Source organism: Lepidochelys kempii, chromosome 6, assembly GCF_965140265.1.
Source record: "Lepidochelys kempii isolate rLepKem1 chromosome 6, rLepKem1.hap2, whole genome shotgun sequence".
Taxonomy (NCBI): domain Eukaryota; kingdom Metazoa; phylum Chordata; order Testudines; family Cheloniidae; genus Lepidochelys; species Lepidochelys kempii.
The window spans coordinates 69574309-69602280 of record NC_133261.1 but is presented as its reverse complement, the minus strand read 5'-3'; the positions used below and the strand labels follow the sequence as shown (position 1 = coordinate 69602280).

The following is a 27972-nucleotide window of genomic DNA, read 5'->3' as shown; positions in this document are numbered from 1 at the left end:
TACTACACTCTCCCTGAGTTTCCCTACACTTTACAATCATGTTTCCCTATATTTTAAAAATGTTCTCTCTCCTCTGTTGCTGTGGGAAAAACCCAAACAGGGAAATGGACCAATTCTACAGGGAAGCAGTGAAACTGAAACTGTTTGTGCACACAGTACTATCAAATGCATAAAGTGAAGGTACTATTTTTGCCTTCTAATCGTTCACAGAGAATGTCTAAACTACAAAAAATGATCTATTTTAAAAATGCATTAGCCACCCCAGGTTTCAGAGTAGCAGCCGTGTTAGTCTGTATCCGCAAAAAGAAAAGAAGTACTTGTGGCACCTAAGAGACTAACAAATTTATTTGAGCAGAAGCCACCACAATTTAACACAGTTTTAAACACAACTTTGCACCTAGCATAAGCAGCACAAGTTGTATTTAGATACCTGTGGCTAAGCATACAGAAGAAGCTGGGGTCTCTGGGGAGGATTATTATATGGCATTTATTCCCATATTTCCTGGCCTTTGTTAATGCTGCATCTACAACATCATTTTCTTTCTTTCCCTCCCCATTCGGTACTTCCTCCTCTTCCAGCATCTGGATTTGGATTTTGGCAACTCCTCCTGAACTCAATGTGCTGCAAATGACTAACTTTGGAATTTCTCATTTTGCAACTTTTGTCAAAAGAGCTCACGCAGAATCCACAGTTATTTAGGGCATTTGGTCTCTTCTACCAGTCATTTTAGTGTCTCTTTAGAAGGATATGGTTTTTAAGATTACAGAAGTGTTGTCTTATGGCATTACACACCACTAAGAATCCTTGGGAGAGGAATCTTATGTTGTATTCAGACACTTTTTCTGTAAAAACAGACAAATGTCTTTCCACATGGAAATGTACTAAGACCTTTCAAAAAGTTAATCTCTATTGTATGGTGAGCAGTTTTCCCCTAAATAGAAGGGAATGAATTGTGGATGTTTTTGCCAAACCTCATTTAAATGATCATTACCTTGGAAGGGGTTGGGAGATAGAGAATTGCACTTGTCTGGATACAGAAACATCCCTTTAGGGAGACTAAGACGGTATAATGCACAAAGAAGAGGACGGTCACCTCTCCATAAGCTACTTGTGGCTATCTGAACAGGTGTGTATGGAAATGGAACACAAACTTTTATAAAATGATTTTCATCTGTAGATCACAAAGTATCAAATGAGATTTCTGAGTGCTATGATAAAGAAATCCTCTCATTTAGGCTTTGCAATAGGCTTGTTGTTATTTAAATTAATCCAAATCCAATGACACCATATCTATTATTTTTCTATTTCTTATCCTATTCTGTGAATTTGGGGGCTGAGAGTTGAATGGTATCAATCCTACTACATTTTACCAATCACATTAACACTCTGCTTTTCCCTGCTATTCTGTCAAGCAGCTGGAATTCCCAACTCACATTCAAAATAAACTCTTACAAGGTTGAATTTTACTTTAGTGCACAAAACAGTTGTTTTGCTAGTTAAAGTAGAAGCCAGTGACCATTGAAGCCCAGTCTATAGCTCAGAAGACTCCCAGCATTGGACACTGACTACCTTATTGCAGGTGTTCTGAATCTTTTTCTTTCCCCCACAACATGCTATAAAAATTCCACAGCCCACGTGTACCACACAACTGTTCTGCATATCCAGTAGATTAAGAGCCAGGGCCAGCGTTAGAGGGTAGCAAGCCTGGGGTCCCACACCACAGGGGGCCCTGCAAAGCTAAGTTGCTTGGGCTTCAACCATGGGCAGCAGGGCTCAGGCTTTCTGCCTTGGGCCCCTGCAAGTCTAACACCGGCCCTGCTCTCTGATCTATTTTAGCAGACCCCCTGAAACCTGCTTGCAGCCCCCTACAGGGCCCCACACTCCTGGTTAAGAACTGCTGCCTTATTGGGTATTTCTAAAGTCTGCTTTAGAAGAAAAAGATAAATAGGTAAAATAGTTATTTGATAAATGTGCAGCTCCCACTTAACATTGTCCTGTTATAGGAGAGTAGACTATTATGCTTTTAAAAGAGTTCTCAGACTAGAGTTTTCAGGCAAGATTTTATGTTAAAGTTTTTGATTCAATACCATTCCCTTTATTTTCATTTGAAGTCATCAGCTTTCCAGGGGCTGATGAAAGAAAATAAGATCCAGTTCTATGGGCATATAGACACTAATACAAACAATAATAAAGTGACAATAAAGAATAAAGGGCCCCTAAACATACCTGTCCCAAAGAATAAATTCCATATAGCAACCCAGAACTTCAGTGAATATTTGTCCTCCATTTTAAACCTAAATGTAACTTCATGACATGTATCACCTCTGACAAAAAGGCCCCTCCCCTGACTTCAGCTGTGCAAATCTAGGAAGATGGAAAAATCACAGAGCCTTTCAACAGATTATTATTCTTCAAGACAACCTTCAGATCAGAATGATGAGGTGGATGATTTAATTTTATCACTTTCAACAACTGACCTTATGAAAATATTACTTTTCACTAGTGACCCAAACCTATACAAGAGATCACCCTTTATTAGGCAACTGCTTGTTTTAACAGCCTGTTCCAAAATATTGCTGAGAGTACCCAGCTGCAACACTGCTTTTACTGGTGCATCAGGGCCATTCTTGTCATGCCACTGAGTGGCTGCTTAAAGCATATCGAGCAGTCTTTCTGCTATACAAACCCAGGGCAACTTGCGTTTAAGCAAAATATCGCCATCATCCCTTATCTCAAGTTCGCACAATGAAAACTTTATTCCGCCTGTCACTGACGCTCATCTCTACAAGACAATCGATGGTCGCTGGTCACCTAACTCAGGCTTAGGCTGTGTAGACTACACAGCGCACGGGTGTCACCCTCGCATGGGACGGTGCCACTGGGAAACAGCCATTGACCGCAGGCCAGACAATGGGGGCTAGGTGCGTCCACACTGAGCCCGGGGCGCGAACCCCCAGCGGATGGGGGCCCTCACCTCTCCTGAGGGGCGGCAATCAGGGCTTCCGCTACTCCCGCAGCGGGCAAGGGGCCGGGCTCCCATCCGCTGGAGGCTCCAACCTGTCCGCGCGGAGGTTACCAAGTCACCACGGGCCGGGCACGGGCGACCCCCCGGGAGGACCCATAGGACAGGAGTCTCACCATGGCCCGCTCCTGGGGCGGCACGGGCATCCCACCACTCGCTCCCGCCGCCGCTCCTGATCCGGCTCCTCCACCGCCTCCATCCGCCATTTTGAGGGCAACTGACACCGCCGCCAAGGCAAGTCCCGCCCCGCCTCTCCGCCACCGAGCCGATCGGGAACAAGTTGCCGGGGCCGACGGGCCAAGCTGCAGCGCCCCAAGCTGCCTGCCGACAGTGCGCGCACCTGGCTGCCACCGACCATGCGCCAGCGACCTGCGCCTGCTCAGTCACAGCCGCTGAAGCCGCTGCACTTACTTGCTCTCAGAGCCGATCCCGTTTCCTGCTTCCTGGGCAGAGGAAGGGGAAGGGCGGGAAGGGGGGACGGAGCTTCCGACGCCTAGTGGTGGCGGAAGCGAACTTCGACGGAAGCAGCCAGCGCGGGTGGCCAGAATGCGGGTGGACGGCAGAAGGACGGTGCCTCTGCTCAACACCCCTTCCGAGGGGCTGTGGCGCTAAAGGCTGCTCTTCTCGTCAGGGCTTGTCCATAGGAGGAAGCTGCACTGTGATGATAAACCAGTGCAGAGCCCTGTGTGGCCACTCGGATTTTGGTTTACAGTAAGTTGATTAACAAGAAGTTGCTCTTACCAGTCATATAGGTATAGTTAAACTGATACAGTTATATAGCTCCTTGTTTGGACACATATTCTGGAATAAGGCCAGGACTACACTACAGACCTATGTTGGGATAAACGATGTTGCTCAGGGCTGTGAAAAATCCACACCCCCATGGGCTTGTCTACACCATGCAGCTTTTCAGCCTTGTCGCGAAAAGCTGCGTGGTGTAGACAAGCCCATGGGGGTGTGGATTTTTCACAGCCCTGAGCAACATCGTTTATCCCAACATAGGTCTGTAGTGTAGTCCTGGCCTTATTCCAGAATATGTGTCCAAACAAGGAGCTATATAACTGTATCAGTTTAACTATACCTATATGTCAACACAGCCTTGTCAACACAGTGTCAACGCAGCCTTGTCGTTAAAAGTCAGCATGTGTAAATGCTCTTTGTCGGCACTTTTGCTGACAAAATACTTCCAGCCCCGCAAGTGGCGTTAGCTTTGTCAGCAGGAGAGCGCTCCTGCCGACAAAGCCGCATTCACACTACCACTTGTGTCGGCAAAATTGTTGTCTTTCGCAGGAGGAGGGGGCTTTTTTAAGTACCCTCGAGAGACAAAAAAGTTTTGTCAACAGCTTCACAGTGTAAACATACCCACAGTTACACCAACCTAACCCCCAGTGTAGACAATGCTATGTCAGTGGGAGAGCTACTCCTGTCGAGGTAGCTACTGACTCTCATGGAGGTTGATTAACTACGCCAGTGGGAGAAGCTCTCCCATTGGCATAGGAGCATCTTCACTTAAGCACTACAGTGGTGCAAACTGCATCGGTGCAGCTGCACCTAGTCAGTATTTTAAATGTAGACCTGCCCTTACTCTGGAATAAGAGTGTTCACACAGTCATTCTGGTAGAACATCAGCCATTTGCATTCACATCTTGTAAGTATAGTTTTCCTGTGTAGACAAACGCTTTATTGCTTTTCAACAGACTTAAATTAAACTGTTGCAAATTTCTCAAATAGACGATACCAAGGCAAAACCTGAAGGGAATGTCATGGGATAAAGAAAGGAATTTCTCTAACCCAAAGTGTTACCACCTACTGAATTTCAAAGATCTGCTGCAAACAATGGAGGTGTTACAGCTTTTCCACAAAAGGTCAGAAGACTCTTTTGTATAATGAAAAGTGTTAGACAACCTACATTAAATTCCATAAAACTTTCTTAACATTTAGAGTTAAAGTTGCCCAGTGATGACTGGTGGCTACCAGCATATGGAGAGAAATAGAAAGATAAGGTATACACCACCCTCACAATGCAGCTTCCAAATCACTACTGGGAATGAGTCCAAACCCCCTTTGGACTCATTCCCAGTAGTGATTTGGAAGCTGCATTGTGAGGGTGGTGTATACCTTATCTTTCTATTTCTCTCCATATGCTGGTAGCCACCAGTCATCACTGGGCAACTTTAACTCTAAATGTTAAGAAAGTTTTATGGAATTTAATGTAACCTTGCCTTAATAAAGAGAGATGCGGAAGTTCTAAGAGAATGCGCCATTGGCTGTGGTGGGCCCCACAGATTTGAATTCCAATACTTATCTGCATGCACTCCAACTTCTTTCTCAGACCTGGGTGTAGTTGTATTGAATGGTGGAAGGATTAGTTGAAGCAGCTTGGCAGAGCTGTTGCTGTAGAAATCATAGAACAATAGGATTAGAAGGGAGCACAAGGGTCATCAAGTCCAGTGATTCTCAACCTTTTTTAATTTGCAGACCCCTAAAAAATTATGAATGGAGATACAGAACCCCTTTGGAAATCTATTGTATGTATACATAGTTAGAGTGACCAGATGTCCTGTTTTTAAAGGGACAGTCCAATATTTAAGCCATCCTGCAGGTGTCCTGACTATTTCTTAAAAACAGGCAAATTGTCCCATATTTTCTGCCTCCCCTGCATCAGTACTGGCGGGTCCTGCTGCTGGTGAGATCCCTGCTAGCCAACCACACCACACCCCCCCCCCCAACAACAAGTGGGAGGGTGGGGTGTCCAGTGGCTGGCGATGGGGGTGGGTATGCAAGGCTGGTGGCAGGGTGAAGCTGCAGTGTGCAGGGCCAGGCCACTCCCACTGCCGGTCTGCCAGCGCAGCTCCCGCTGCGTGCCGGCTCTTGGCCAGCAGGGCCCCACCCCCTGTTCCATTTCTGGCCAGTGCTGGCTGTGAGCTGCGGCAGCTGGTGAGTGCTGGCAGGCGCCAGCCTTTACATGTTCCCCCTCTTGCTGTCCTCCACCTGCTTTGTCCCTTTGCCTCCCAGCTCCTCCATATTCTCTCCACGCCCCCCGGCGGAGCATGTCCTGCTCCCAGCACTGTGAGGAGAATCAGCCCCTGGTTGGAGTGCTTAGCTCACTAGCAGCCTGCCAGCAGGCTCCTTCCTTCCCCCACTGCCTCTTGGCTGGGCTGGCGCCCCAGGAAAGCCCAAGAGCCTCCAGCCCATGGCACTGACCAGGAGGAGCCTAGCTCTGTGTGTGCCAAAGCCCACACAGGCTGAAGGTTGTTGGAAGTAAGGGGGGTTATTTTAAAACGGAATTTATGGTATCACCATAAATTGTGTTTTGATACTTTGTCATAAATATAAAGGGAAAGGTAAACACTTTAAAATCCCTCCTGGCCAGAGGAAAAACCCTTTCACCTGTAAAGGGTTAAGGAGCTAGGATAACCTCGCTGGCACCTGACCAAAATGACCAATGAGGAGACAAGATACTTTCAAGGCGGGGGAGAGAAACAAAGGGCTCTCTTTGTCTGTGTGATGATTTTGCTAGGAACAGAACAGGAATGGAGTCTTAGAATTTAGTAAGTAATCTAGCTAGATATGCATTAGATTCTGTTTTGTTTAAATGGCTGAGAAAATAAGCTGTGCTGAATGGAATGCAGACTTCTGTTTTTGAGTCTTTTTGTAACTTAAGGTTTTGTCTAGAGGGATTCTCTATGTTTTGAGTCTGATTACCCTGTAAGGTATTTACCATCCTGATTTTACAGAGGTGATTCTTTTTCTTCAATTAAAATTCTTCTTTTAAGAACCTGATTGATTTTTCATTGTTCTTAAGATCCAAGGGTTTGGGTCTGTGTTCACCTATGCAAATTGGTGAAGATTTTTATCAAGCCTTCCCCAGGAAAGGGGGTGTAGCATTTGGGAAGATTTTGTGGGGAAAGACGTTTCCAAGTGGGCTCTTTCCCTGTTATATATTTGTGAGACGGTTGGTGGTGGCAGCAATAAAGTCCAAGGGCAAAAGGTAAAATAGTTTGTATCTTGGGGAAGTTTTAACCTAAGCTGGTAAAAATAAGCTTAGGGGGTTTTTCATGCAGGTCCCCACATCTGTACCCTAGAGTTCAGAGTGGGAAAGGAACCTTGACATACTTCATGCAATGAAGTTGCATTTTGATGTACCATTTTTTCAGAGTATCACTGTACAAATAAATGACAACATTTTATGCAACAAAATTGCCCTGAACAAACGACACCTCTAAAGGTGGCAATCCAGCAAGGGTTAAAATTCAAGTTTTAGCTGCAGTAATGTGCAGAATACACAGTGACTCCAACTACCATGCTGGGGAGAGTGATGTAAGTGAATTTAATCTGGCCATTTGTCCAGCAAATGCCTCAGATCCCTAAATTGATATTATTGTTTTTGAGACAAGTTAAAAAAGCATTCCAACTTCAACACATCTGCCACTCAAGCAAAGAAAGTCCCCACAAATGTTGCTTTGTTGGTGGCCTTCCCTGGGCCAAGAAAGGGGTATCCAATAAGTTGCCAATAAGTTCTAAAGGAATCTCCATGCAGCCATCCTTTTTGAAGGACGGTTGTTGCAAGAAAGTAATACAGAAGTGAGAGGGGGTGAGTCCTAATATTGCCAACTCCAAGTATTAAAAATTGAGTCTCTCCCTCTGCCCCCCAATTCATGAGATTAATTTAAAAACTGAGATTTTTAAATTAATATATCTTGAGTTCTTTTTATTTTTCTTGTCTTTTGAGCCTGTTGGGTGCAAATTTTCAAGTTTTTTGAGGGTTAGAGAGTTACTACTTTTTTTGAAAGCAGTAAACTGAGATTTCTTCTTCTTCTTCAAGCCCTAGGCTCTAGAGCCATAATACATATGCTAACACAATCAACAAGGTTTTAAGAAAATCACCAACTACCAGGAGAGTTGACACTGATGTCCTTCAAGTACATGAGCAGCACAGTCAGGGGTGAAGATAACATTAAGCTCTTACCAGTATGGGGGCCTGGCTCTGGACCCTCAGAAGGGTCAGAGCCTCAAGCGGAAGGGGTGGGGCCTTGGGTAGAAGGGCTGGGAGTCAGCCTCCCCTAGCCAGCCCATCCGTGCTGCCTAGCTTGTGCCACCAGGGGCTCCGGCTCTTGTTGTGGTCACGGTGGCAGCGGCTGGGAGCCCTGGGCCCTTTTAAATAGCTGGCCCCAGGGCAGATGCCCCTTTTGCTGCCCCCCCCCCCGGTCAGTGGCCCAGGGGGGCAAAAGGAGCAATGACTTTAAAGTGCAGCAGGGTCCTTTGCTGCAACAGCGCTTTAACTTTGGCTGCGCACAGGCCAGTACCGGCGGCCACTTTTTACCAGTACGCCGTAGCGGCCCACTTTCACCCTTGGCTCCAGTGGGGACAAAGCTGGGACCAACACCTGTGGGGGAAATTTCACATAACGATCGGTGAGATATTTGAATCAAAGATAAAACATCTGCAGCAAAATCCATCAGCCTGACAATGGGGGAGTACATGAATTAAAACATGATACGTTATATAAAAACAGGCTCCGCAGGAAGGAGGCCTCCTTCCCCCACAGCACTGACGCTTGGCAAGGCCTGCTAGACTCAATGCGTTGAGCTGAAATCCCATTCAACTAACTTGCACCTCTCCCCTCCCGCACTGACTGCAACGGGAACAGGATTAGCCTAGGGAGAGACAGGAGTCCTCCAAGAAGACCATAGATGGGAGGAAGTGGCGGCCTGACAAGCCCTGGCGCGAGGGCCCGCTCTGGCCGGGCCGATGCGGGGCGGAAGCAGTGAAGCCAGCAGGGTGGCCCGGAGAAGGGCAGGCGGCGGCCGCAGCGACAGGTGCTGCCCGGGGTGGATGAATGGTTGTGGGGCCGGGGAGGATGCTGCGGCTGGCGGCGGGGCTGCTGGCGGCGGCCCTGGTGGCGCTGCTGCTGGACTGGTACGGCCCAGCGGGGCCTCAGCGCCTGGGCCAGCGCCGCCCTTTCGCTCGGGAGCCGGCCCCCGGGCCAGAGGCTTCCAACCTCTTCTGGGTGGTGCAGGTGAGTGGGGGCGGGGCAGGATCCCGGGCTCCGTGTTCGGGGGCGGCCGGTTGCAGCGGGGTGCGCTGCCCTCTCGGTGGCCGCTGCTCTCAGGCCTGTAGGGAGGGGCAGCCTGAGCGTTACCATGGCGATGTCTGGGGGCGGGGAAGCGGGGCCGCTTGGCTTGGCTTGGCGGCCTCCCCGTGGCGGCAGAGGGGTTCCCCTGCGGTAGAGTGGCGCGGCGGTGGCCTGTGCTAGCAGCGTGGCAGCGAATGGTGTGATGTCGGGGGATGTCATAGCCATGGTGATGCACGGCCATGAGAGCGAGGGATTAGACGTGTTTGGTTGAAATGTATTTCATTTTCAAAGTCTCTCAAAATGTCTGTCCGCTTTTGACCGGTTCTAGTGGTGATTCTGCCCTGAAGTTGTGAGGCGATGGCCTCCATCATGGTGAAATGGCAGTGGCCTCCGGTGTGATGTTCCATGCGCATGTCACTCATGTTGTACTGGGGGAACGTTGTATTGAAATGTCATCATGGCGCAACATGCTGAAGTTTTGCAGGCCCTGGAAGCGTTAATACTCTTGCAAGGCCAGGTTCCTGGATGCAAGATCTCTTTACAGCGTTGACGTGTTACCAAAAATATCAGGATAGGTGCCAGCCCTGTGTTGGGGTGAGCAAAATGTGGCTCATGGCCTCCTGTTACGTGTAGAGGTGTTTGCCAGGACCTGGTGTGGGTTATTCCTCTATATAATGATGAGAGTGTCTGCAAGCTGCTCCTATTTATGCAAGTTGTTGCAGCTCTCAAACTCCTGGCAAGTTGACAGTGTTGATCTTCCTTAGGCTAAATTCTGGCATCTTTCCCCTGGTAAACTGGAAAATACTTTCCTGTTCCCAGTCTCTCTCACAATTAACTATAACTGATGGGGCTTGACCAGTTTACCAGACTGGATGGAGGACTATGTCTCTTTGTTTGAAGGAGATATGAAAGATAAGGGAACTCATCCAGCTAAGTCAAGGGTTAATACCCTAGGGCAAACTTTTTGGCCCGAGGGCCACATTGGGGTGGGGAAATTGCTTGCAGGGCCATGAATGCAGGGCTGGGGCAGGGAGTTGGGGTGTGGGAGGGAGTGCGGTGTGCAGGAAGGAGTTCAGGGCGAGGGGTTGAGGCACAGATGGGGTGCGGGGTAGGGTGACCAGATGTCCCAATTTTATAGGGACAGTCCTGATTTTGGGGTCTTTTTCTTATATAGGCTCCTATTAGCCCCCTCACCCCATCCCGATTTTTCACACGTGCTGTCTGGTCACCCTAGTGTGGGGTGTACGAGAGGGCTCAGTGAAGGAGGTTGGGGTACAGGAGGGGGTGCACAGTGCGGGAGGGGGCTCAGGGCAGTGGTGCAGGGAGGGTTGCGGAGTGCTGGAGGGGGCTCAGGACAGGGGTTTGGAGTGCAGGAGGGGTGCAGGGTGCGGCAGGAGGCTCAGGAAAGGGGTTGGGGTGCAGGGTGTGGCCGGGGGTTGGGGTACAGGAAGAGTGCGGCAGGGGGCTCAGGGCAGGGATTTGGAGTGTGGGGTGCAGGAGGGGTTCGGGATGAGGGCTCTGACCCAGCACTGCTTACCTGGAGCGGCTCCGGGGTGGCAGCGGCGCACACGGAGGCCAGGGCAGGCTCCCTGCCTGGCTACCCTGGCCCTGGCCCCGCACCGCTCTGGGAAGCAGCCGGCACCATGTCACTGCGGCCCCTGGGGGAGGGGGCGCAGAGGACTCCACGTGCCTGTGGGTACCTCCCCTGAAGCTTCCATTGGCCGCGGTTCCCCATTCCCAGCCAATGGGAGCATCAGGGGAGGTATCCACAGGCAAAAGCAGTGCACGGAGCCCTCTGCCCCCGCTCCTCCAGGGGCCACAAGGATGTGGTGCTGGCTGCTTCCCGGAGCAGCACCTGGTCCACAGCACCACGGGGGTGGCAAATCCGCGGGCCAGATCCAAAGCCCAGAGGGGCTGGATCCAGACCACGAGCTGAAGTTTGCCCACCCCTGCTCTAGTGAGACATCAGAGGCGTTCTGCCCTCAATGGTGGTGCTGTTCTGGGAATTATATAACTGAGGGAAATGGTTAAATTCCTTTCTAGCATAAAAAATGAATATTAGTTCTAAATATAATTAAAAGTTAAAACACTTCTTAATTCATATTGGGTTTTATATAAAACTTTCTAAAAATACCAAATTTAAGATTTTAGTGTAAAACTCATTGATAGCATCTGAACTGGGTTGTCATATCTGAAACCTTTCCTTGGCCTTCATTTTTTCTCAAGTCTCTGTTATACAGTGCATATCCATAAGATTATATAAATGTTTAGATCCATTGATACTTAGTGTTTTAATGTGCACCAATTGTTTATGTACTTACAATAAATTCAGCTGAGATGTCCTGTGTTCCTGCTGCTCAGTTATACTCTTCTTTGTAATTATTTTTTCTTTGACTGTTTTGTAATGATTCATCCACCTTTCATATCTATTAATAGGTTCCTGTGGTAATAGCTTCCTATTTATTGTTGATATGTGTTTTTGTTTTGTTTGAGCTATATGCTACCTTTGACACTTCACTTTTATTCTGGTAGGTTTAGGGAAAAAATCTGCCCCTGTATATGCTCAGTAATTTACTAACTTCAACTGGAGCTCCTTGTGCATAACCACGGTTCCCAAACTTTGTCCTCCTATTCTTCCTCCCACTCCTCTTCTATGGGTTTTCCAGATAAGTTATTTTAAGTTATTTTTCTTCAACTCATGCAGTGCTTGTTATCATTGTAGAGTTAACTCAGTTTAAAATCAAGTGCTGCCCAACTCAAGTCCCATCCACATATCAAAAACCTTGAGTCAATGTTGGTGGTGCTTTTAACTCAAGGTGATTGGCCTACCAGGAGGTATCCGCTACAGCTCAGGTTAGCACAACTTGTCAGCTGCTAACACAGTCACTCTATTCAGTAGTCACTCTACAGCTAACTCAGGGGTTCCCAAACTTTTTGCCTGTGTGACCCCACTTTCAGACTTACTGTTTCCTATTACCTCAGACAGGAACAAAGCAACATAGTTGTGGAGGAATCCAAGGAATTTACATATTAAGTACATTAATTAATATGCTGTAATATGACATGAGTTTGCATGTTGCGACACAGCCTCTCAAAATCCGGTGGCGTGGTAGAAATTGAACATCTAATCTCTGATATGACATCAATGGTAGATCAGTACCGAGACTCGATGGACACAAGTGTACTGAATCCAGCTTCACACAACTATGTGCTCGAGAATGGCATCATCAGTTTGAAGGTGTATGTTGAGAGTGCAGGATATTCATTCTTGACAGCGAACCAGAACTCTGGGAGAGAAAGTTGGGCATATGTTTCTCGCAAGAATCAATTGCAGGAAATTTAGATGAGCTGGCAAATCCATGGCATCAGACTTGCACTGAAAGGAATTTCGCACCCAATAATACTTTGTCACATCTAGGTTGGGGGAAAAAGGATGCAAACTCTTCTTCCTGCTGGCTGAGAAGCTCAGTCATCACCTGTGTGGGACGTTGAATAATTCCATTGTAAGTCAGGAACCTGCAAAGTTGTGGGAAGGATTCATAGTTTGTCTTCAATAGATTAGTCTTCCAGAAAACAATTTTCTTCATGAATCCTGTGATTTGATCGCTCAGCTGAAGGATGTGGGTGTTCTTTCCTTGCAGACTTGTATTCATTTCATTCAGTTTCCCAAATATGTCTGTGATATAGGCAAGAAGGCACATCTTTCTTTGGTCACATAGAAAATCAGTGAATTCACTCTTTCTTTTTGCAGACCATTGTATGTGCATGCAGCTTGTCTTTTAGTTCAAAAAATCATACCAGTGCATGTCCTCTCAAGAACTTCAGTGTGGAACAACACGTCATGATCGGACCCCATTTCTTCACACAGTTTTGCAAACAGACACTTGCGAAGAGGCTGAATCTTGATGTAGTTCATAATAGACATGACCTGGTGCAAAACTCCCCTAACTCTGGACTCAGAGCTTTAGATGCTAGGTGTTCTCTGTGAATCACACAGCAGAAGGATCAAATTTCTTTACCAAGGCACACAGACCTGCTTTGTGGCCTGTCATAGATGGAGCTCCATCTGTGCAAAAGCCCATCAGACGATAACATGGTATATTTTTGTCTTGCATGTAGCACATTGAATATCCCTTGTGCTGTGTCATGTCTGGGAAGAGGGAGAGAGAACAGAATGCCTTTGGGAATTGCACCTTCTCATTTCACATAAGCCAAGAAATGTGCATCATGGCCCTGAGTGCTCACATCAACTTGAAGAACAAAAGCAAATCTATTTTTTCAGATGCTCCACCAGTTTGTTTTCCTGATCTGCAGCTATTGCCTCAATCCTTTGCTTCACTGTGTTGTTGGAGGCTGGTATGACTTTGAGTTTGGTTTGCGTCTGTTTCCCCACACATGTTCACCATATTGATTTGCAGGTGGCAAAATCAAAGTCCAGTTGTGTGAGGCTTCTAGGCATGTGTGATGTAGTAACTCACCTCAAAGGAAGCCTAGAGCCTGATCAGAGGCTGACATGGCTCTCTAGAATTGTGATTGTTGTTGTGAAAGAATTCTTTCCATCGCTGGAAAAATGACCTTTGGTTTTCCAATGTGCTCCTTGTGTGGAGTTTTGTAATGTGACTCAAGTTTATTAGGTTTCATGTTTTTGCTAAATGACACTGTGTGACATTGCAGGCACTTTGGCATTTCTTCGTTCTTGACCAAAACACTGGTGAAGCCATACTCAAAGAAAGCCTTGTCGTATTTGCAAACATGTTTCTTTGCACCAGACTCACTGCCAGAGGTTTAAGCAGATACTCTGTGTAAAAATGAGTCCATTGTGCCTCTTATCACAAATGAGCAAGAGGAATTCACTGTTAAGCAAATGAGGCCAGGACTTAGGAAGACCCTGCATGGTGATACTAGGGCAGCACAGAGACAGTGACTTACAGTTATTCTTTATCAAGTGCCAGCAGGGTACTCAGCGTGACATAAAAGAAGATATAGGTTCCACCTTAAGAAGTTTACAAGCCACTGCAGATTCCCATCTCAGAAAAGGCTATCAAAGGCTCCTGCCTGCTCCAGCAGCGAGGATGCTCTGTTGATAAGGCTGCTGCCCACAGATAAGGAGCTTCTGTATTGAAGTCTCTCATCTGGCTGCTCGCATAGCTGGACAGTGCAAGTGTCCAAACTGGTGTTTGCATAGCCAGCATGTCCAGAACTGCTCCACAAATACCACCCCATGAGGTCACCATTTTGATCTACAAAATAGTGGCCTCTGCACAGTGTGACCTTGCACACACCATACATGTGAGGTAACACCATGAAGAGGCCACAGTTTTGTAGACAAAAATGGTAGCCTCCTGGCATAGTGATTGTGGAGAAAGTCTGGCCAGGTTCAGAGGCAGATTGCATTGTCTCTCAGGCAACTCTGGCCTCTTGGACCCATGATCCCATCTGCTGATGGCGTGACCTCATTTGGGGTACCCATAGTTTGGGAACCTCTGAATTAACCTCTTGAGTCCCTTCCAGCCCTTTGTTTCTGAGAGTATTATTTTGCAGCTTGCCTGCTCTCACTCAATCTAGGCTAATTAAAGAGGTGTGAACTCAAGTTACCTACACTGAAGTTATCTCTGCAGAGAGAGTTTTGTCTTTAATTTCAATAATATTGAAATATTCCTGACTTTCAAATATATCTTTACTAAATCTGCAATCTTATCAACCATGTATAAATCTTTAACAGCTGCTTTATCATTAACCCGCTTTGATTAATTTCCAAAGGCTAAATCCAAAATAGCTTCTGATCTTGGGGGAAATATGCTCCTGGCTCCCTGGTGATTCCACAAGGCTAATTCCAGGTCAGTGTCTAGATATAAATCCACATGATCAGTATTCTGGCCTTTTTTTACAGCCCTTCCTTTATCTGCATGAACACTTCCTGCTTTGCTTTCTCCTGCTATCCTGCAGTTCTGTAAATGTTTCCTGTGACATGTCTGACATTTCTATATTAGTTGTGCACTAGTCTAAACTGTCACTTATGTTATAGATATTTTGAATATATGGAATCACCTCCCTCGTCCACATGGTCACTCCTCCAGTTCAGCTGTCATTTTGGCACATGCTGAGATTTTTCCTTCTCCCATCCCTGGGATCTTCCGTGATTCTCATGGAGTCCTGAGGCTCTCCATAACTTTCAAATCTTTCTACTTCAACAACCTCCATACTCCACATTACAGCCAACTTTCTTTTAGCTAAGGAGGACTGAAACTGATTCCTTCCAGTGCCTGGTTATGTCACTGCTGTGTAAAAAAACCACTCCTTTCTGCACAGTGCTCCCAGGCCCTGTTATATGTTCATGATTATTTTCAAGGAGATAGCAGGGAGTGGTTCTTGTTTGCATTCCAGGGGACATTACGATATATACATTGAGTAGGGAAAACTACTTTTTTTTTTCTTACCATAGGTCAGTAATGCAGTGTGTGATAAATGTGAGGAACACATACACAAAAAGTCAATCTTACATCAGCATATTTTTAAAAAATAAAATATTACCTACCTTTAATTTTTCAGCAAATAAGTGACTAAAAAGTGAGTCTTCATTTTACTAATATCAGTTATATCTCACATGTGATGACAACAGGACTAGATGGAGAGAGAACTTTGAATTAAACTCTCATTTTGCAGTATGACTTTTTTGGATCCCTGATTTAAAGGAAAACTGCAACATATTTTCATTAGTGTTATCACTTTATTTAGGTGTAAAAATGAGCAAATTGCAGATTCAGTAGAACTTCACTACTTTGCACACCAAAGATGACAGTTTTGCAGCACTTCTCAACAAAGGTCTAATTGAGCTGTTGTAGTGAGGTTTCATATTACTAAGACCTCATTATTTTCACAAAATATTTATTAGTATTTAGCATCAAATGTAACATGTCAAATAAAGAATATGGTATACTTATGGTGTATTCATTACCTTCACTTTTTTATTGTGCTATCTCTTTACACTCTAGTTCATTCATTTGCAGTCAGCATACCCATCATTAGTACAAATTAGTGAGGTTCATAATATTTTAAATAGATATGAAATATAACACATATTATTTGTTTAATATACATTTATCTGTCTTGAGGTCGAGTTCTGATATAGAGAGAGCTCCCATAGAGGTTGGTGGGAGATTTTCTTGTATGAGGACTGCAGAATCAGGTCCCAAGACATAAGAATTCTTATCATTGCAGTCTTCCTTCAAATGGCTGAAAAGTAGAGAGGAACCTATGACTATTTTTTGTTGTTTTGCACCTCAGCTGCTTTTTAGATTAGCTATAAGTGTTTGTGTGAGTTTGGTTCTTATAAAAATGAACTAATAACTTAAATTAGAGCCCGGTTTATTGTTGTCAAGTACTGTGTAATCTTCCAAACAACGCACTTCAGTCCTAACCTGCCTTATGGACAAATGAAGAGCTGTGAAATGGACAATCTAATTTTCATTTGTGAGGTATTCAGGATTTGAACACAGGTCTCCTGAGCTGAAAGACTAATGTGTAGTAATCCATTATATCTAGCTTAAAGAAATGTGATTGAAAGTCTTTGCTGACAAAATGTAACCCTTCTGCCTGTCAGAGTTGGCATCAACAAGGGCCAGGTTCAGTATCTAGGGATTCCATTCCAATAACACAATGCACAACCGGCTCGAGCCCCCACCCAGTGACCTGGGACAAATATATACCAACCCCCCGGGCACCTCTAAGAGGCAATACTTCCCCTCTCGCAAGCACAGAGTCTGAGTGTAGCAAAAGCATTTTAATAACCGAGAGAAACAATGTGGTATTATGTTGGGGAAACACCACCAACAGGATTCATAACACAAACCATGAGCAAAAACCCACCCCGAGCAAAAACCCACCCCAAGCAAATTGGGCCGTGTCCTTTCCGTTTGGTTCTTGAGTCCAGCAACCCAAAAGTCTCCGTCTCTGGTGAGTCCAGAGTTCAAAAGTTCATCTGGAGAGTTTTACCCCGCCCCGGCCTGTGTGGAAATGGGGGGGTTGAGAGAGAGAATAAACGGCTGCCCCGCCTCTCCGTGGGTTTCTGCTGAAGCCTTCACCTCCAGCTGCTCCTCTCCACTAGTCGTCCATTGAGCTGCTCCGCCAGCTGCTCATTCCCAGTAGCCATCCTGCAAGCCACTCTTCCAGCTGCTCCTCTCCAGTAGCTGTCCTGCAAGCCACTCACCAATATATCTTCAGGCCCCCTACTACTTAACACTGTACTCAGTGATTTCAGCTCATAATAGGGGAGCCCCAGTGCTGGTGTACCATTGGCCCAAAGTGAATTTAGCTCTGCAATCTGTAACCAGGTTCCTAGTGGAATCAAAATTAGCTCTGCTATTACACAGTAGAGAGAGGAGGCGATGCAGCTGGCATTTAGGGCTCTCAGAAGAGGCCCATACCACAATGTACAAATGCCTGTCCCCAGCCTTCACTGAGTTTTGGAACCCATGTTCCTTGCCTGGCGAGTGCTACTTAGTTGATGGCGAATCCCTCCACCATAACAAAAAGCCAAGTACAGTTCCACTGTCCTTGATTCACATAATCAGGATAATAACACTTTATTCTTCCTGCCTTAATAACAGAGAAACTGGGGATCCCACAGCAGCCAACGTGACCATCTAGGCGGGGTGGGTGTGCCTATGCAGATGAGATCAGCCCCTGAAGTTCTTTTCCACAACCCGCCACAACTCACCACAGATGTCAGGGTAGAGCTCATCCTGACTCTGCTTACAAAAGTAAACCATAATTCAAACAAATTTGTTCTGTCTGGTCTTTTGTCAGTCCTATCTAACCTAATAATTTTCAAATGTGGAATTATTTGAATGTCTTGGTTCAAAAGAAAAGCTGCCTTCAAAATATATAAAAGGTCTAGTAATCCCTTTTGGGTAGCCCTCACATTGATGAAGGCATTTCTAATTGATCCAGTACACTTTCTGTTTAGTTGTTTTAATAACCGTCTTTGTCATTCTTGAGATAAGACTTGTCACTTGATCTCTGCATGGGTGATTTTTAGAAATCTTTGAGTAAAGCTGCTGGAAAAATTATTTGGGTCCTGGTATGAAACTACTAATTTATTCTCAAGTCCTGTTTAGATGGCTCTTGCTTTGCAAAACATTTAGAGTTGTTTCTGGCAATGATCTCTCCCTAAATATATTTTTTGGTCTCTCCGTCTGTGATACAATACATTTATCCAATATATTCTTTCTGTAGGTATCAGACATTCACATCAGTAGGTTTCGGGATCCCAAACGAGTTCCTGACTTCGAAAAGTTCTGTTCTGAAACAATTGATATAATTCAACCAGTGCTTGTTCTAGTGACAGGTAAGCAATTCAGAAATTATATTTCTCTACCTATTGCCCCTTCCTTGGTAATACATTCAGGTTAGTAAAATGTCTAGCTTCTCAAAGTAAAATGTCCAAGCTTAAGGCATCTTAAGTAATGAAAATCAAATTGCAGGTGAAAAAACAGTTGTTAGACCACAAAAAGATACTTTCCTATGCCCAGCAGAATTAGCATTGTTTTAATTTATTCTACAGGTGCAAGCAGAAGGTTAATAGTGAATTTTTAGTGCTCATCATCACTGACTGTAACTAGGTGGTGCACATATTGGGTGCATTCTGAAGTTTTCCTTACAGTTCTGCCAATGCACATCAGTCCTAGGTCTCAGTACAGATCCTATCAACTCATTCATACACAGGCTAAAAAACAAGCATCAGATTTGGTGGTGGAGCTTACTATGTCTGTATTCTGAGGGTAAAAAGAATAACCTCTGTTCAGTTATATAACTTTTTTGTAATTGTGAGAACTCATTTTTACTTATTTGCATTGCTCATGTTCTTTTGACCATATGTCATATCAGGACAAATAAAAGAGACATAAACTGTTTATTTAACTGTTCTGCCACAATTATCAATATGGATCAGTATTTGTTAAATGGTCTGAGGAGACTTTGCAGTAACAGCTGTATGAAAGACTCCAGAATCTAAGTGCTAGCAGGGTCACTAAGTAGAGTTTGTACCGTAAATGAATATCTCATTTGTTGAGCAAAATTGCTTCCCAGACAGCTTTTTGCATAAATTATAGCAGTTCAGAAACATTTTAATCTATTTTTAGAGATAGTTAAACAATGTGCATCATTTAAGTAAAGGAAGAAGGGTTTAAAATACAGACTCCTAGGGAAAGTAAAATGAAAATGTGAACAAAGGCGACAGGAGACACACCTCGTATTTTAATCAGTACTAAAATGGGCGATGGCTGATCCTCTATACCAGGAAATGTAACAGTTAACTTGGTGACAAGATGTTTTCATTATTTGTAATTGAGGATTCTGCCTTAGTATTTTCAAAATGTAATGCATTCTTGTAAAATATTTCTTGCTTGTAGGCAAGGATGTGGCATTAAAGAGTGTTGCCATGACATGTTAAACACAAGTTTGAATGTAACTGATACACTATAGGTGGCCTGCCTTTGCTAAGAGGGCTTTACCTTACAATAATAAATCTAGTACCAAATGGCAGTAGGCATTAGAATGTGTTCACAGAAGGTCTGTCATTGTGTTGAGCGTAAGGCATGTGCACTGAATGCTTGCATTATATAGCTCTTCTGTGTGATTTATGAAGAATGAAGCATGTAGTTCAGTCTTGGCCTTGTGCCCTTACAGGTGATTTGACAGATGCCAAAACAAAAGATAAACTGGGCTCTGAGCAGATTGAGGTGGAGTGGCAAACTTACCAGTTGATCCTGAAGAGATCAAGAGTCATGGAGAAAACCAAGTGGATAGACATCAAAGGGAATCATGGTAAGAGAGAGCCAAAAAACTAATAGTTTAATGAAGCAGCCAAATAATCCCAGGAAAGAAGAAACTTAACCTAGTCAAATGGAAGTTCTAGGCAACCTTCCATTTTAAGATGCTAATATTCATTAATAAACTGATATATGTTTTGAACTCCTAAAATATGCTTGCCAACTGAGGGCCCAATTCATTGAAGTCGGTAGAAGTGTTTTTGTCTATAGGGATTGTAGGATTGGGCCTTTAGAGAACAAGGAGGAAGGCTTTCCCTTGCTTCTTGCTGCTGACTGGCTCATAACTGAGTAAAATTTTTAAAGAAACTCATTTAAATAAACAATCACATAGATAGGTCTAGCTCCTGACGCATAGAAGGGATTTCTGAAGGAGTTTTTGAAACACTTCTGCAGTTTTCACAGATAATACCTTTTTGACCAATTAAAAAACTAAACTACCTTAGTTTCTCTACCTCCACTTGTAAAACATTTCGTTTATGACTACTTTGTTCTTTTTGATCTTAAACCCAAATTAGCAGTCAAATTATTTCCAATGCTAAGTTAACTGCAGCAAAAATGGAAGCATATAAATAAATAAATAAAAAGGTTAAACTTTCAAATACTGACAGGCTCTCTGGTCAGTTTACAAAGTTCATTGCACCAGGGATTTTTGTTTGGTAAATGTTTCCTTTAAGTTTCTTATTCTGAGGCTAAAACTGTTTTACAACATTGAACCCCAGTAAAACAAATTACACGGAAGTGAATCTTCTGTCTGGTTGTTACCAGAGTGTCTCTTTACCTGTTCCCAGTATGAGAGTCGTTGCTCGGTGAGAGAGAATGAATTCTGCCTTTCCTCTCATCCACTTGGTTATGTAGCCTCACAATTTCATTAGTTTCTACATTAGCTCATTCCCTTGTTTCCACATGGTAGGAGTCTTATGTAGTTAATGAATTTAGAGATGAAACCTGATGTAGCTTTCCTCTTAGGGAAGGGTATTGGTTATATCCCTGAAAACTACAATGTGGAGTCTCAACAACTCATCACTCTCCTGACAAGAAATTCTTTGTGAAGGGAAATTCAAAAACATACTGATCACTGATAAAGGACTGTACTGAGACTGCATGGTGCATTCTTCTCATTATTCCACAGTCCTCACACCCTGAAGGTCCCTTGTCATAGTGAATTCCCTTCACTGAGAGGGGCTGGACATGTATCTCTCAGAAAACTTTCAGTGCTTTTTCTTCAGTTGTCAAGAACATTGCTAAGGATTAATCTGAGATCACCCAGATTAATTTTAATTGGTGACTAATTTATTTTCTGTGTAAGGAATGAATGTAAGTGCAAATTAAATACTTAGGAACACCTGCTCTTCCCCCCTCCATGTTCACATTTATTGGTTTATTCACTCTCCTCACTTGTTCTCGTTCAATCTCTCCCATTCCTACCCACTCTCCTAAATTCCATTATGTTCGCTACTCCCTCCTTTTATCACTGTTTTCCTCTCATTTACTCATTTTCCCATCTTCCCATTCATTCTCTTTTCCCTCATTCACATTCTCCCTCATCTTATCTCTGTCCTCTTTTTTCCTTCTCCTCCCAAAATCAACTGTTGACCAGCCATCTCTTTATGGGATGCAGCTGTTCCTGAAGCTCTTAGCATTTGTCTACACTTAAAGGTTTTTTCTGTAAAACTAGTTTTTTTTCAGCATAAACTGCCTTGTGCCCACACACACAAGTTATATTTACAGTTTTTCTGGCTTTTTATTCCACTTTAATTAATCCACTTAGGAAGTGACATAACTTCATATCAGAATGAGTTATTTCAGTATGGAAACCAATCCTAGAATCCTGCGAGAAGGAGATTCGCCAAGACAGCCAAGAACTCTTTATACGCCCAACCTGAGCCAGAGACCCAGGCACCTGAGACCCAGGCATTAAGCACCCAATGTGCCATTGCCCTTGCAGAAAGAGCACTATCAGTTGTTCAATGCCTGGCAAATCTCTGAGGGAAGTGAAAGAGGACAAGGGAGGAGACAGTTGCTGACCTAGTGACAGCATCCCAACAGAGCGCCAAAAAGACAGAAGATTAGAGGGAAATTTTCATGCTCCAGAAAAAAAACGAGAGAGAAGAGGACAGGGATTATATACCGAGAAAGGGACCATCAAGGAAAAGATGTTGGACATGATCACAGAAGCAGACGAATCTACTGGAAAACAATGTGTTGCTTGACTCATGCCCAATATTCCAGCCTAGCCGTAGCCTGCAGTCTGTTGAGAATACAGGATATTGGGAACACCTTTTCAAGGCTCCGATTAGAAGGGAAAGTCCCTTCCCATGCTATTCCATCGCTCAAGAGAAGGAAAACAGCTACAAACCTACCTATACATTTTTGTGACTCTATCTGCATAAAGATGTGTGAACTCAGCACTTGGAGCATGTGTGCCCTATTTCCAATGGTTTTAACTTTGTTCTGTGTTTGTTTAAATCAATAAAGGCTTTTTATTTACAACTCTGCTGAAAATTTCATTGAGGTAGAACTCCCGCTTAATAACCTCCGTTCCTAAATAATATCATCACACAAAGAGTATTAATTTCTTTGGTTACATTACATTTTCCTCTGCTACATCCTGATCTCAAAGTAGGAGTACAATTCCTCTTTGACCAATTGGGGCATTTTGCAGAGGCACCATCACTGGATGATGATAAAATTCTACAAGTCTCTTCACTCCTGACTTGATGAGGCACTTTCCCTTGCTCTCGTAGATGTTGTTCAAAACACAGCAAGCAACTATAACATGAAGCAGATATTTCTCAAAAGGATCCAGCCTTGTCATACGACACCAACTCCTTACCTTCATTCTTCCAAATGTGCACTCTGTTGTTGTTCTGCAGCTGCTCAGGAGTTCCTTTCTCTTATTCAGGTGTCCAGTAAAAGGCTTCATAACTTCAGTAAGCTGTGTCTCCCAGAATGACAGGAGATCACAACACTGTTAATGTCCATAATGGTCTTTGGAGCAAAAGTCCCATTTTTTTCATTGCATAAAGTGGAAATGAGTTCTAAAGACTATAGACCTTTTCAGACCATCCCACATTAGTGGCCGCTATACAACTCATAGCCCCAGTCATGCAAATCCATCAACGTCATGTGCATTGCCTCTGTGCATTGATGTGGGTCATGCACACCCTCTTAATAGCAGCACAAACCTACATGACAGCAATTCTGAAAATTGATCTACCAATACCAAACTGGTTAGCTACTGACCAGTAGCAATTGGGGGTGGTGGGCCATTAGATGCTATTAGACATGCATTTCTCTGTGCTGATGAGAACTCTGATGTTGGTGTTCCACCATTGCTGCTCTGCGGTGAGCTCTACACAAATCTCTAAGAAAGTAGTCTTCTGTATCCTGAACTTCTGCCACCACTGCAGGTCATCCTAGTTCTGCATTACTGTCTTGTCCCGCAAGTTGGTGATAGTTGGCCAAGCTCAAAAGCGGTGCTCCACTGTGTGAAGCTGCTCCAGGAGCAGTTACTTCATATAGAAGTAACTGCTCAGATTCATCTTTCTCCTGTAGCAGTATCCATATGGCATCAAGGTAGCTATATTTGTGGCTGTCTTCCAACTTATATGGCTATATGACTGCCAGTGCATTTAGAGCTCCCACTGGCAAAGAGGGAGATGCCTCAGCGTAGAAAGCTTCTTTCTGTGGCAGGCACTGCAGCTGGGCATGCATGTAGCTTAGGAGTTGTTTGCAGCAAACTGGGGTATAAATCTAGCCTGTTGCAGACTAAGTGTCCATTTGGACCTTGTTGCCATGACTTTGTGTGCTTGCCATGCATGCTTGTGTGTTTTGCCATGCACCTAATGTGCGTTGACCTACCGCGCTTTGTAAAGGGAACAGATTAAAGCACATTGGGAAACTATTCGTGTGTGGCAGCAAGTTCCACACAGACACTTAGCGCATGGCAGACTAGTGCTGAACAGATTTACACACCAGATTGTCATAAACTAAGTGTTTGTATAGACAAGCCTTTAGAGGGAAATTTGCTGGTGACCTAACCAGTCTCCAGAGGTGAAATGCTAACATGCTAGTCTATCACCCAGACTGGTGGTTTGAGCTTGTCAAAGGTATGATCTGTATCTCCAGATGCATATATACAAAGAGCTAAAGGAGGCTACTGGATCCAGATGATTTCACATGGCAAGGAACAATACTTCATGAATTTCAATGAGAATAGAGATAAGTTACAGTTACAGTCAGTACAATCTGCCAAAGCCTGCTGAGACTGCTGTCCAACAGTGAGCAATAGAAGACTCAGAGCAATAGTTGGCTTCATTTGAATAGTCTCTTTTCTTTCTCTTTCACTACAGATTCTTTCAACATTCCACACTTGGACAGCATCCAAAATTACTACAGGTACTCTTTTTTTTTTTAAATACCTCACTGAGTCCATACATTCAAGAGTAAAGTGAATTGTGTTGTGGACAGGGAATAGTCTGTTTTTAGCTCACCTCTGCCAAATACACATCATGACCAATTGATTTTTTACCAGCATAGGGCTCTGTTTGGTTTTAGTCTTCCAATCTGCCCCTATTAGCCACTAACATTTGAATGGGCTGCTACAGAAAGCCAGAGTATCTTTTGCCCACCCTTTTAATATCTCCCTCCTGTATGTTTTGTAGCTGTGCCTGTAGCAATGCCTGTAACAATTCTTGCCCTAACTAGGAAGTGCTCAGAACATCATGTAATCATTCTCTCCCAGAGCACTTGAGTGACTAACCTGTGTGCCATTGGCATTTTAGAAGGATTCCCTTATCATCCTTTTCATTTTCTAGTGTTCCCTTCTGCATCCCCAGGAATATTTACATCTGCACAACAGGAGGGACCCTACCTGAGCTGGTTCATCAGCTCTGAGGGAGTTAAGAAAATGAGTATAGACACAGGTGAGAGAAAGAGAGAACCCTAAGGAATAAATTGGAGATTCAAGTATAAAACTTTCAGTGGGATGGTTCAGGAAATGTACACCCTATAAATAGCAACTGATGAAAGTCAGAAGAAAATCATTCTCTGTTAGTAAGTAGGACGACAACAATGCATTCGTAGGCTAGAGGTGTGAAAGATACATAAGTGCTTAAACTCTGATTCTGTCAGCCTCCTAGGTAGGGTCTTCATTGTTGCTAAAATTAGCCTGAGGTCTTATCTGGCTGTTGCCTCCAGGTCCTTCCTCTCTCACCAATCTCTCATCTGAATTTAGTGATGCTTTCAACTGGGCTAGCTGAAACAGCTGGAGGATGTAGGTTAGAACACGGGTTCTAATTTCACTTGGGCTGGGAACCCACCTTCATTGCAGTGAGAGCACAGGCTAAATCACTAGAGTGTAGATAGTCCTCCAGGGCCTTCCCACAATTCCTCCTATGTGCCAGAAGGACAGATGAGTGTTCCCACAGTTCAGTGGGAAAGAATCAGAGCAGCTGAGCTTACTGTAGCACAAAAACATGGGCTATGTCCTCATAAATCTTAGTGAAACACACAGAGGATACAGCACCATTGAGACCTGGTAGCTTTGGTATGGCTTTGCAGTCTTGCTCCTTACCTCTGGGGTAAGCCAGCTGCTCAGAACTGGGAACAGAACATGCAGGCTACCTCTGCTGTAAAGACATTGTGACGGGTTGGGTCACAGAAACCCCCTTGGGACTGCCACCTGATGTGCTGAGACTACTTCTGAGACCGTTTTCCCTGTCAGCTTGGGACTTCAGAACCCTGACTTGTTGAGTCAGACACGCTAGCCTGCTGCAAACACAGACCCAGGTCTGGACCACATCCCTGAAAAGCTGCAGACTTAACTGAAAAGAGCTTAAGAAGTGCTCCTGTCTGTAGCACCTAGATACCCAGTTCCCAATGGGATCCAAACCCCAAATAAATCCATTTTACTCTGTATAAAGCTTATACAGAGTAAACTCATAAATTGCCCACCTTCTATAACACTGATAGAGAGATGCACAGCTGTTTGCTCCCCCAGGACTTACTTACTTACTCTGAGTTAATTAATAAGCAAAAAGTGATTTTATTAAATATAAAAAGTAGGATTTAAGTGGTTCCAAGTAATAAAAGACAGAACAAAGTTACCAAGCAAAATGAAACAAAACATGCAAGTCTAAGCCCAATACATTTAAGAAACTAAATGTAGGTAAATCTCAGCCTCAGAGATGTTCCAACAAGCTTCATTCACAGACTAGACTCCTTTCTAGTCTGGGCCCAGTCCTTTCACTTGGTACAGTCCTTGTTCCAGCTCAGGTGGTAGCTAGGGGATTTCTCATGACTGCAGCCCCCTTTGTTCTGTTTTACCCCCTTTTATAGCTTTGGCACAAGGCGGGAATCTTTTGTCTCTCTGGGTCCCCACCCCACCTTCTAAATGGAAAAGCACCAGGTTTAAGATGGATTTCAGTACCAGATGATATGGTCACATGTCCTGTGAGACCCCAAAGCCTTCATTCTTCCCGGCCTGACTCTCAGGAAGGCTTGCAAGTAAACAGAAGTCATCTATAGTTAATTGTCCTGGTTAATGGGAGCCATCAAGATTCCAAACCACCATTAATGGCCCACACTTTGCTTAATTACAATAGGACTCAGAGTTATATTTCATACTTCTAGTTTCAGATACAAGAATAATACATTTATAAAAGGAGGATGACCACACTCAGTAGATTATAAGCTTTGTAATGATACCTTACAAGAGACCTTTTGCATGAAGCATATTCCAGTTACATTATATTCACACTTATTAGCATATTTTCATAAAATCATATGGAGTGCAATGTCACAGACATATCCTTACTGAAGGAGATTGGAAAAGCACAGAGGAGGAGAGACGATGTTGACTTCTGCTCATTAACTTTGAGCTGACTTGTTTTTATGGAATTATTTTGGCACTGGGTAAATTCCTTATTAAGCAACTGCATTTAGTCCACTTAACAGCAGATTGATATTCCCATATATGTTTTAAGCATACATGTCTCCGACCTCACCTGCTATACACCAAGACTAATTTGGCCCATACACTATAAACTCCTTTGGATCCATCATTAGAAAATTATGTAAAGGTGCTATTATAATTCCAGATAGTCAGTTTCTGAACACTCCGGTGTTGGAGGTGGAGTGAGGGAAGGAAAAGTTTTTCATCCTTAAATATAAATTACTTTTGTTTTAGTAAATTTTTGTAACTATGTTTAGTTATCTTGCTGTTATGGCAGGTCCTAAAGATGAGACTCCTGGTTCCTCCTGTATTGGACTGAAAAACTGCACTGAAATCATTAAACACTGTTAAGCATCAGTACAAGGCATGCTGGTGTATTGGAGGATGAGGCTCATTCATCGGGTGTCCAAATTAAATAATATTAGGCTTAAGGGGTGGAGAATGAGGGATAAGGAGATGGGAGAGTAGAATGAAGAATTATGGAGGCATTTTCCTATTTAAACAGGACTAGGCAATGATTCAGAACAATAGGTCTTTTGTCTGGGTCAAAGGAAGATGAATCCCCTGCCTCTGTACACTTCCAAAAAAACATTGTTTTTGTTGCACACCTTATAGTACTATGGCTTGCAGGATGTTAAAAACAAAAATAGGGGAGAGGTGGGGGAGTATGTTTTTTCTCAACATTACATGCTTCTGTTAAGTGTTCAGTATTAAAATTGTAAAAGGCAGCAATTGTACTTAGAATGCAAAGATTTAGCAAAATGATGTGATTTTTTTTTTTAAACTCAAGAATGGCAGTGCCTATTATTTCTCTGCCTCATGAACATAGTGAGGGTAAAACTCAAATCTGTTCACCATACTTTAAGTGAGAGTAAAAACAGAGCCTTCTTAGGGTGGCGATATCAAACTCCCAGATTTTTCTTATTGCAATTCATGAGGTGCTGTGTTAAGGCAGTCCTTAACAATAAGTTTGGTAAAATAGTCTTATGTTGTATTAGAAGATGATCATTCCAATTGCAGTGCTGATACATGCTCAGTAAACTTATTTTTAAGGTATTGTTTTTTTCTTGTCTTCAGCCCTAGCTTTCT

The 27972-nt window shown here is 43.9% G+C and overlaps 2 protein-coding genes across 13 annotated transcripts in view; one reads left to right on the top strand and one right to left on the bottom strand.

Annotated features, from left to right (window-relative positions):
- UBR1 (ubiquitin protein ligase E3 component n-recognin 1) overlaps nt 1-3499 on the bottom strand; it is a 149760-nt gene extending 146261 nt beyond the window's left edge. For 2 of the 4 annotated variants that reach the window (XM_073348599.1, XM_073348601.1), the window contains exon 1: nt 3140-3499. In XM_073348599.1, the coding sequence (XP_073204700.1) occupies nt 3140-3229 (90 nt within the window). In that variant the 5' untranslated portion in view covers nt 3230-3499. The remainder of the gene's footprint in view (nt 1-3139) is intronic. The other 2 variants (XM_073348598.1, XM_073348600.1) reach the window with 2 other exon arrangements.
- Nucleotides 3500-8618: 5119 nt separating this feature from the next.
- Nucleotides 8619-27972, top strand: part of TMEM62 (transmembrane protein 62) — a 55451-nt gene continuing 36097 nt past the window's right edge. Inside the window, exons 1-5 of one of the 9 annotated variants that reach the window (XM_073348584.1) lie at nt 8619-9042; nt 17706-17858; nt 18334-18445; nt 19786-19923; nt 24281-24326. In XM_073348584.1, the coding sequence (XP_073204685.1) occupies nt 8863-9042; nt 17706-17858; nt 18334-18445; nt 19786-19923; nt 24281-24326 (629 nt within the window). In that variant the 5' untranslated portion in view covers nt 8619-8862. Of the gene's footprint in view, nt 9043-9195; nt 9374-14859; nt 14937-17705; nt 17859-18333; nt 18446-19785; nt 19924-24280; nt 24327-27972 lie in introns of those variants that run through there. The other 8 variants (XM_073348583.1, XM_073348578.1, XM_073348580.1 and 5 more) reach the window with 8 other exon arrangements.